Raw genomic sequence first — 11,441 nt, 5'->3', positions numbered from 1 at the left:
TGCCTTCCTCAGTGGGCCAGAGAGCTGGACCATGATGCACTTCTCCTTCCTGGCTGCTGCTGGCCCTCTGCCGCGGGGGAAAGTTAATTCCAGAGCCAGCAGCCATCTTAGGAGAGACCACACCAGAGGAGGCTGGTGGGAGGAGCTATAGGAGGACAGGCTCATTGTAATGTCTAGAATGAAATAAATTGAACGTTATCAAACAGCTCAGTCATATGCAAACCACGTTTGATCCGTTCTATTGATTCCATTCCAGCCATCACAATGAGCCTGTCCTCCTATAGCGCCTTCCACCAGCCTCCTCTGGACCACACATACACAACCACATGAATAGCAACAGAGATGCAGCTACACTTGGCCAATAAGGACATGCACTGCACACGATGTGTGGACAAAATTAGATTGAAAATATGCGGCATGCCCAAACATGAACGTTAGGAAATTTACGGAGCTACACACACACAACACCGCAGAAGGTCTGGCACACCCAGTATAGACATGTACTGTATACACCCTCTGAAAACAAACACACAAAGACAGCCAGAGGCCCTAAGAAGTAAAGACGCTATATGACGTATACCAACTTCCAGTCAACACACACACACACACACAACAACCTTACGTAGACACAGCCAGATACCTCAAGGACAAAGTAAACACACACTGCACTGAGCAAGGCTCTCCATAAGCAGTTCTTTCCCAGAGTCACAGGAAGCTCTCACAGTGACAAGCTACAAATCCCTGACACCACCACTGATGATAGCTTTACAGCACAGCCTTCAGAGGCCTCTGCCAGGCCCAGGCAGCCTACACACTCACACACACACACACACACACACACACACTCACAGACACACATACACACACTCACACTCTCACACACACACTCACACACTCATACACACACACACACACCACTCACTCTCTCACTCACACACACACACACACACACACACACAGTCCCAGGAGCACCAGAGTAGTGACTTGGGTCATTGGGATGTGCAGTTTATAGTACTGCTATACTAGTGACTGTAAAGACATGGATCCCCATCCAAAAGAATGTTCTTGCAGAGGTTATATGGTGTTTTGTAGAGGGACAGAGGGAGTGTCTGTGGCATCTGGGCAGCCCTAACTGGGCCTATTCCTACAATCACACAGACAACAACCGTGTGTGTCTCTTCTCTACCTAGGTATATCTTCTATGTTGCTTATTGAAATATTTATGCAAATATGTTCTTCTCCCCACCTCCCTGGGTTAATAAAGATTGAATGATCCCCACTGTGTGCAGGACAATCTGTTCACTCGGCCCTCTAGATGTTTGTTTTACATTTAACTGGGCACTGGTATGTATGGCCACATCCCTGATCATCTGACCACTTCTCATTAGAATATTTAGGACTTTTCTTTCCATTTTGGATAATTTAGCAGCAGTAATAACACACCCCGGATGAGGTGTGTGTGTAATAATTCAGGATAGGATCACTAGTGAGTGAGGTGTGGATTCATGGGGATATATCAATCCACCTTAATGAGATTGCTCACCTCTACGTCTGTGCTCTCATCCCTTCCCCAGGTTCTCCCTCTCTCCATCTGTCTGGCCTTATTACCATTTCATATAAAACCTGAAATATCTTATGAAAACCCAGCAAAGCTTTGTGAGCTTCATTAAATCAGCATAAGAAATGTATTAAGTGGGAAGAGACGTCTTGGAGGCATGGCGTATAGCCCCCTGTGTTGACTTAACCTTTATCTTAGTGTTCTGTCTGATCCTGATGGGAAGAGGACCTGGAACTCAAACAGTCTGCTTACCACAGGAACCAGGCTGAAATAACCAGAGCATCTTCTGAATAGCCTGCAGTACATCCTTGGATATCTACTTTGTCCCTTAAGGGCTACTGTAGACATGTACCATGGAAGAGGGAGATGAATGTAGTCTGTACACTAAATATTCTGAAGGTGTAAATGCAGGGACCATTCTGCTGTATATCCCTAAGAGATTCAATCAGGGACCAAAACAATCCTACTGAGAGGAAATGGAGTGGATGGGTTTGTGTTAACAGCTCATTTGAACTCTGATTAAATTTCAAGGTGCTTCTCCAGACTGGAGGCTGAAATCGGACAAGACATGGTAGACTGATGTCTATACAGCAAAGTAATGTTGCTGTGTCAGCACCTGAGCTAATGCTCTTGTCCTGTAAAATTGAACATGTCATCACAGGTAAAATAGTCAAAGAGTGGAACATAACACACATTCACCTGACAAGCAACGTGAACAAAACAGTCAGATGTGGGATTCAAGTAGTTTACAATCCCCTGACAAAGATACAAAATTACTATTGGAATTTGTAAAGGAAATAGGTTAATAGATACTCAGTTCAAAACATGTCTAAATGAACCTGAAGATGGGGCATTTTAAAGAGCAATTGCAAACTGGCCAGTTAGGTTTGCCATTACAATTAGTGTTGATTTGGGCCTGATGCAGTGAGATCCACAGTGACTGTTCCATACATTATGTATGAGGCTGTCCATATGCACTTGGGCCATCATGCATGCCCTTGTGAGAAGCACAGACCACAGCAAAGCAATCTACATGTTCTGCCCCACTTATGTACACACATTCCTCTGTAACTGAGGAGGAATAATAACCTCCCATCTCCACAAGATTTTACTTCTTAAAGATAATAATTCAGCTATAGCACACTAAATTGAGTATGAAACACAAATGTGATTTTTATTCAAATTCTATTCGTAATTGTGTATTACTATTAACAACAGTAGGCCTAGTAAAGCCAATGGAGAAAGAAGGTCTACAGTTACAGTTCTATTTTAAAGGACTATTGGTCCTTCTCTTATCAAGGAGAGCATCTTTATCCATCTCATCTACATAATGTTGTCATGACCACTGCTTCTCCAGTCAACGCTCAATACTCATACAGTGTGTCAACGTGCAGCTTGATACAATTGACCATTCCCACTACCTGTGTAACATCTGTAAAGGTATCCAAGGGCAATTCGACCACTGTGTCCGCTGCCAACCTACTTTATCTCCTTGGAGAATCTCTGAAGGGATCAAAATCCATCTTTACTCGCGGCTCTCTGGCGCCACTCGAAGAGAAAGCCCGTAATCGCAGACGCATCTCCAGGGACTAAACACGCAATTACATTTGAGTGGAGAGGCATTGAAATATCACTCTCATATCAACCATGACAACAACGATTATATCCAAGATAGAAGGGAATGAAGCCGATCGCATTTGGTTGGTGACAGCGGGAATCGTCACTCTTGTTATTGTCAATAGGAAATAGTTTGAACTTAAATCAATAAATAATTATATATTTAGCTATTCTGTGTGTGTGTGTGTGTGTGTGTGTGTGTGTGTGTGTGTGTGTGTGTGTGTGTGTGTGTGTGTGTGTGTGTGTGTGTGTGTGTGTGTGTGTGTGTGTGTGTGTGTGTGTGTGTGTGTGTGTGTAAATGCTTGCGATAATGACATTTAATTCCGAATTGCGCGTGTGAGGAGAGAGAAAGAGAGAGAAATTCATGAACTTCCTTATTCTAATAAACCTTACAATTATTTATCATTGTATTCTCAGCGAGGGAGCTATATTTCTTCCACAACTTTCAACTGACCATCATTCAATTAAAATGCAATCTCGTCGCCCCCTTTCCACTGGTATTTAATTAGAATTGAGAGCGCAGGGTTTTCCACGTCGTTTTTTCCACACAGCTCTCGGGTTTTACCTCAAAGGCATAGTTTCCCTGTGTTTGCGTCCCACCCTGTTCCCTATATAGTGCACTACTTTTGACCAGAGTCCTATTGGCCCTGTTCAAAAGTAGTGCACTATATAGGGCATATGGTGCCATTTCAGACTCAGAAACTGTGTAACTTGCTGGTTTAACAAGGGCATGTATCCATTTGTTAATTGATGCAATTACGCATTACGCGTAATGGTCACGTAGGTCTCCAGGCACGCATCAATCACTCGTCTATTGACCTGCCAAAGCCTTTCCATCCGCTCCTACTGGGACCGATCCTCTCCTCCTGATTCACTCCCCCTCCTCTCTCCTACTCTCTCTCTAATAGAGAAAGATGGGAACATCATCGTCATTAAGTCGGTCTTACACCTCTGACCGGACATATAGAGGCGCACAGAGGTCGTAAAAACGCGTTAAATCCACGACCATCCACTGGTGTTCACTTTTTTCACTTTCAAATATTCATCATCCGCAAATCCCAATGTAAAAAAGACACAATAAGTGAGTGAGGTATAGTGTCTTCAAATTAAGATTTTTTTTTGTATGGATAAATATGTTTTATTATTATTGTTCAAGTGAGCACATGAGACTAACTAACTAAAATTATTATTTTATGATGAAGATGCTGATAAGAAATAGCAAATAATCAGATATCCCAAATGAAAGAAAACATAACTGAAGGCTTTCAGTTCAAATATTGTCCAAATAAATATGTATTATTCTATGCATAATAATAACAAAATATGCTCGGTGGTCATTTCAGTTGGTATTATTTTATAATTGGACATGATACGCATCAAGAGCCTTGATCTATCTGACAGTTCCACAACTGTACCAGAACAATCCCTTTCCTTTATACTCTTATCAGTGAAGCAAGTGAAGAAGACCACTGCACAAAGCCGAGGCGACACGGGGAGCACAGAACACCTTAAGAAAACGCGATGTTAGATGTGATTGGCAAAGACATTATTCTATCCTTGCTGTCCTGTCGTTCCGGGATTACAATGACGTCACACTGATACCCTTGCATGGGTGAATGCTAAAGAACTATAGAGGCACAAATAATAGCACAAGCAGAGTCCATATCTTGCAAGTCTTACGTTATCCTGTAAACCTTCTTCAGCTAATACAACAACCATTTTTGTACTTAATGTCGCGTAATTTCATTTTCTTATCATTTCCTCCGGGGGATTATTCATATATAAAACTATCTGCAGCTGTTGGTAACAGCCTCAACTCTCCCTCCTAAGTGCAATCATCTATTATTGAGCGAGAGGCCGTGCGTGGAAATGTGTGTAAGAAGGTGGATTTGAAGTAGAATTGGTTACAATCGATCAAGGGTGAAGAATATTCCTGATGTTAACAAAAGAAGCAGCTATGTCTTTCTCTCAGTTTGGATATCCTTATAATGCAACTTCACAGGTAAGACAATATCGACATGCTTTTTTCTCTCTCAATTTCAAAGTGACAAATATGTAAACAAACGAGCATCATTTTAATTTGAACAGCTCACTGTATAATCTAGATGCAGCACTGAATGGTTGCTTTCAGAATATTGACAGCTATTTTCAGGTGACGCTTTTGTTTAATCAACATATCGACAGACATAAACACAGGTCCAATTTAATTGAATTATGAATGTACTCACGTGTTGTTTTGATCTGACTAAAGACCTGTGTGTATTACTACGCTATAGCTCCGTTGTGTAGCCTAATTGCGCTCTGAAGTTAACAGTGAACCTTCCCAACTTTCTCTTTCATTCAGAGATCTCTGAATTTAGTATTGACAATAACTATTATTTAGAAAACGTGAAGTAGCCGTACGGATTTATGGTTAAAATATATTTGTTTGGAGACAACTGGACAAATGTATACAATAAAAGTTCTCAGAACTTTCATTCAACTAGAAATAAGTTATTTTCCTATAAGAGTATTAAAAGTTTTAGATCCTTTGTTTTCATCCAATTTCAGTAGCCTACAATAGTTTAGTCGGGCAGTGTATGAATACTTTGGGAAGTCCTTTTATATCAAATTAAAAAGCTAAATTAACTGAAACACATTATTTCCAAAATGGTACCTTATGATTTCACCTGGATATTATGTCAAATGCGATTCTAAAACTTTTAATCGAATTAGGCATACACACACAGCACGCGTTTAAATCTAGTCTCCATCTTACCTGAATTGTCCTGTATCTCAAAACCATATCAAAATATATTCTAGATATGAAGATAACAGAGCTCATACACGAAACACGAATGACATGTCTATAATCCACAATTCTCTTCATGCAGTTTTTCGTATCGGCAAACCCCAGTACGACTTGCTGCGATTCGATTTCCAGGTCGGTCTCTGACGGGACGAGCGGTACCCAGACTCCTGCTACCTTCTGCTGCCCTTCCTACGAGAACCGGCTCCTGGCCAGCACACGGACGGAGCTCAACGCGGCACTAGGGATGTATAGCTCGCCGTACGCTGCCGCGGCCGCCGCCAGCCAGAACTATGCCAGCTACTTCCCCTACAGCGCCGAGCCCTCCGCTGCTATCTACTCATCTCTGGTACATCCCGTTTAATCTAATAGTGGATGGGGGTGGCTGGGATGCGATCGATCAATATGGATGCTGATCAAAATTACTCTCCAAGTATTTCGTTATTGAAATGACTTTGAGTAGCCTGCCTGCCTGATGGATGGCTCGAATAGACTTTGCCGTTTTAAAAACACTCATATTTAGGCTACCAGTAGGCTATTATGTTTCAATTTGGAAGGGAGTAAAGTAGCACAAAATGTACATCAACTTTGTTTCCAATATTTAGAAAGAAATAAAGTTCCCTCAGTGCTTCATAAAGTTGTTTTCTTGTTTCAGAATCCACAGTATGAAATGAAGGATGGCACAAGCACTCTGCATTCTGGCATAACTCAACCTGCCACCTACTATCCTTATGACCACTCACTGGGCCAGTACCAATATGACAGGTACGGAACCCCACACATTCCTTATCTGTAGTGCATCAGCTCAGCTATTCCTTGTTAGTGTGATAAAGCCCTGTCATTCATGAGTAATAACTTACATTCAAGGAATCTCACACCTCCAGAGCAAAAGGTCACAATCTATGCAGCTCTATACTGCTAGATAGAGCAGAGCTGTATAGTCTATATTTCAGACAACACTCCAGGAGTGCCATGGGTCTGGGTGAATAGTTTATGAGTTTATATGCTAATGTTGCTAATGGCTAATGTGTTGTCTGCTATTACTACCAGGTATGGGACTATGGACTTTAATGGGTCAGCCAGGAGGAAGAATGCCACACGTGAGACCACCAGTACCTTGAAGACATGGCTGTACGAGCACAGGAAAAACCCCTACCCCACCAAGGGCGAGAAGATCATGCTGGCCATCATCACCAAAATGACCCTCACCCAAGTTTCCACCTGGTTCGCCAACGCCAGGAGGAGGCTAAAGAAGGAGAACAAGATGACCTGGTCACCAAAGAATAAGGCTGGGGACGACAGGAAGGACGACCTGGATAAAAGTGACCAAGACTGTGTCACCAAAGGTACACATCCTCTCTTCCCTCTTCCGTCTAGCAAAGCATTTAAAAAAAACATATTTTTTCACAACGATTTACAGTAGCTTGCTTCCTCTTAAACTAATCCACATCACCTACAATAACCAAAAAATGTGAATTGATCAAAATGACAGCTTCTGCTCCTGAATATAACTACTATTCCACATATAATTTTGTGTGTATCTGACCATTCAGATTCCAGTGAAAATTATACTGCTTCTACTCCTAATATCACCAGTAATATTCCTGTATATTTCATCATTCAGATTCCAGTGAGTGTAAAGATGAGAAAGACCTTCATCTGAGTGACCTGGAGGACATGGAGGACGAGGACTGTGACAAGCTGGACAGTGACTGTGAGAAGATGGCACCCAGGGGCCCTGAGGAACAGCAGGACCTCCACAGGGCCATGTCCAGTGGTGGTGTTGGCCCTGGAGGCCTTCCAAAGAGAGACTGCAGCTCAGAGCTCTCCCTCTCCTTGCCCAACAGCTTCCACCACTCATTCCCATGTGGTATCAAGAGCCTACCCTCCCTGCCCTCTCTACCCACCATGCCCTCGGACTTCCTTGATCCACTGGTGACGTCCAAGCCCCCCTCCACCACCACCACCATCCCCACGGGCACTCACACTGTGTCCCTGTCACACTTTGAGGTGTCGGACCGGGACAAACCGAGGATCTGGTCTCTGGCACGTACAGCGGCCACGGGGGTCATCCTGGGCTCTGCTCACCACGGGGCCCCAGAGCTACGGACAGGGAGCATGCTGGGAGACTGCCATCTACAGGGGACCAGGCTACCAGTGACTGGTACCAGACAGTGTGGGCCCCTCAGGGGCCTCCAGGATCCTACTAACATATCCAATGCTGAGAACCCTTTCCAGGAGGGCCCCTTGTTGCAATCTAAGGTCTATAGTGCAGGCAGCTACAACCAGAAGGCCCTCCAACTGCATTGTTCCTCCTATCCTGCGCTTTCAGACTCTTGCCAGTACTCCACTATTGAAGGTAGGTACGTGTTGTGACACTTGTGTTAAATTCTGAACGACTGTAATTGTGAAATTACCCGTGTCAAGTTATACAATATTGAAATGTGTTTCAGAAATGCACATTTGTTTCACTGCTATCAAAAATAATATTGACAAATAAACGCTATACAATGACCTGGCTGCAGCAAGTTTCTTACAGTGTGGTTTCTGTTGTTGTCTAGGATTCTCCAGTGGGAAGGCAGAGACAGAGCCCTCGGAACTCAGTGACACATGTGTGACCCTGCAGGATGACAAGGTCACTGCCTTCAGACCTGTTATGAAGAGGTGAGGAAGGTGAGCCTTCACACACACACACACACACATACATTCAACTTGTACATCATTCAACCTAACCATCATCTGCTAATCCAATCATTTGGATCACACCAGTTGTACTGTAACTTTTCTATACTAACACAGGTTGATGGTATTACATATGTGATCTTGTCTATAAAGTGAATATATTATTGGATTACCTGAAGACACATGTCAGTCTATAGTTAAGCACATACTTCTACATTTGACTAATGGTTTTATATTAGAAGGTATGTTCCTTTAGGAGGCTTGATATTGTAATGGATATCAATAAATAACGAGCTTTTCTTTTTCCTCTCTCTTCCCCTTAGGTTGATGGACACGCAGTCGTTACACAGTGGGACTTTTATTTAGCCGGTCTTAGGCTATGCACTATAAAGACTTGGGATGACGACGAGCACCGGACATCCTACCTACCTTACACCTAGGAACTGCGGCGCTCCGCAGTCAAAGCTCGATGAGCCCTGTCCAAACTGTGGAAGCTGCCATCATTTTGCACAACGTTGTTTTTATGGTGTTGACGATGACTTTATGCAAGACTTTGAAATGCAACGGTATGGGAACTGACGGTCAATTCATGATGTATGCAAAGGGCAATCGTAGTGTAGCAATGTTATTTATTTATTTGTTTATTTATTTATTATTTGATTCTCATCTGTTCATGTATTTATTTCGTATGTGTCATTTAAATATTTTGTTACATGTATGTATTGTTTCAACTGTGGTTGTGTGCTATTTTTACCTGATTGAAGGGAGAAATACTTAGCTTGTTGTTGGTCTTTCTGTTCGCTAAAAGAGTGGGATTTATCGAGTTGTAATCGGAATTGTCTATTGCGTGTGTGTCGACCTGGAGAAATTGTTGATTGTGTTGTGTTCCTCTCAAAGATAATTGTGAGCTTATTCTGTGCTTGTCATTCATGAAATATTTTATAAGAATTATTTTTTTTCAGGAACACCTCGTTTTTGTGTAAATATTATTTCCAGAACATTAACATTGGTTTAATCGGCCAATTAAATCATTTGAGACTGTTGCACTAGATCAAAGTTTATCTTCTTAAGGTGGAGAATAATACTGGAACGTTGTTGGTAAGGTCATAATTCAATAGAGAACGTGAATGAACGTTACAAGGCCAGGAAGAAAGGGGACATCATCTCTCCATTGTAATTATCTAATCAGTTCTGACATCAAACACTTTGTTACTGTTCAGACAAGCAACGAGGCAGGAATACGGAATGAATGTTGCTTTGTCCGCTGTGTAGGGAGCCGCTGCAATAATTTACTTGTGTTAATTAAACGGTCATTTGTAGTATCAAACCCATAAGGGGACATTCACGTGGTTTGTGTGGGTTAGACTTTGGTTCTACTGTTTTTGCCTGAACTTTTTCATTTATAACTGGTTGATACAACACATGAGTATTAGCACAAGTGTTCGGCCTGTGAGTAAAACTAAGCGATTTGTCATCATGCGTAAAACTACTAACACGAAAGCATTGGTTTCTTATTCCTGTCAACTTGAACTTTGGAGTCAGTTATTTTCAGAAAATTATAAGTAAGTTAATAGATTATATTTTACATGATTATGGGCATGCATGACATGTAATATCGCATAGCATATTGCTCACTCCACAGTAGAAAACTCGAAAAACCTTTAAACAAAATGTTGTTGAAAACACTCAAATGCAATGCAGAAATGTGGGCCTAGCCTGAGATGGATATTGTGCAGACTTTATTATCAGAGGACCAAAAGAAATGCTACTTCATAAACCAAAATAACGGTGTGACCTGCTGCGAATGACCCACAGTTTAGAGGCATGCAAATTAAGCCACCAAAAGATAAACGTTATTGCAGGTCGGATTTGGAGGATTAGAGCTTGTAATACAAGTATTAGGTATCGTATTATGTCTATTGAAAGGAGCTGTGGTCAACGTTGTAGGCCCGGCCTATGGATGGGGATGGGGGACCCCTCAGTAATGAATGCAATGGTGTGACTTCAATGTAACAGGGTTCGGCGTAATTCCCTAGGAAATATCGTGATGAGGAATTATGATGACAATTATAACATAATATTTAGAGCTCTTTAATTCCTATCGTCTCCTCTCAGTCTCTTATGAATTAAGATGGTATGGTCTTAACAATGGACTTTGCATTTAGTAATCAAAAGGTATACCTAGACCTATTGCGTTATCCACACACACACAATAGACCTACATAGAGGCCTGCGTAATAACAATGGTGTTACGTTTCTTTATGTTTTATCGAATATGACTGAGAATTTGAAATAACATAAAACCTCCTCTGTAACTTACAGATAAGCAGAAGACACACATTTTGATCAACTCTTAAAAAACAATGTGTCATCAAATGGGCCTACTTTGCCACACTATTCAGGACAATTAATCTATTTCCATCTCTTCATATAGACAACCTTCCCTTCAAAAGAAATGAAAGGGAATCTTTGCCCACGAGGCCATATAGAATGAAGGTGCGTGATGAACATCTGCTGACAGTTCAGACACGTGGTTTTCTTTTATTAAAGATCAACCGACCGTGATTTCAGATTATCCATCCAGATCACCAACTCAATGCAATCTGTCCATACAGCCAGGCGAGATATGTTTCGGCAAATCTCTCTAAATATAATCTTGGGGAATCATATTTCGAATACTCTTTTGATTAAACAAATCTGAGCCTGGGCAAGATGAGCGAATAACATGGACACAAATTTAAAGATCCCGGTATTTATGTTTAATGAAAAAAAATGGGTTTTGCAAATTCATTGTGC

At 41.7% G+C, this 11,441-nt stretch overlaps 1 protein-coding gene across 5 annotated transcripts; it reads left to right on the top strand.

Annotated features, from left to right (window-relative positions):
* Window positions 1-4,692: 4,692 nt before the first annotated feature.
* On the top strand, window positions 4,693-9,986 carry LOC118376064 (iroquois-class homeodomain protein IRX-6-like). 5 transcript variants are annotated; one of them, XR_008126811.1, is made up of 7 exons: window positions 4,693-5,177; window positions 6,049-6,312; window positions 6,619-6,728; window positions 7,014-7,309; window positions 7,588-8,326; window positions 8,525-8,627; window positions 8,969-9,986. XR_008126811.1 is itself a non-coding variant. In XM_035762733.2 (7 exons), the coding sequence occupies exons 1-7, from the start codon at window positions 5,164-5,166 to the stop codon at window positions 9,009-9,011; spliced, it is 1,515 nt and encodes a 504-aa protein (XP_035618626.2). In that variant the 5' UTR covers window positions 4,693-5,163; the 3' UTR covers window positions 9,012-9,986. The 5 variants fall into 5 exon arrangements, 3 of the variants coding, with proteins under 3 accessions (XP_035618626.2, XP_035618624.2, XP_035618625.2); XR_008126810.1 differs by having other exon boundaries at window positions 8,525-8,636; XM_035762733.2 differs by having other exon boundaries at window positions 6,099-6,312; window positions 7,588-8,322.
* The last annotated feature ends 1,455 nt before the right edge of the window (window positions 9,987-11,441 follow it).

The sequence above is a fragment of the Oncorhynchus keta genome, unplaced genomic scaffold (assembly GCF_023373465.1).
Source record: "Oncorhynchus keta strain PuntledgeMale-10-30-2019 unplaced genomic scaffold, Oket_V2 Un_scaffold_1109_pilon_pilon, whole genome shotgun sequence".
NCBI lineage: Eukaryota > Metazoa > Chordata > Actinopteri > Salmoniformes > Salmonidae > Oncorhynchus > Oncorhynchus keta.
The sequence above is the reverse complement of the archived record's forward strand: the minus strand, read 5'-3'. Positions and strand labels throughout refer to the sequence as shown.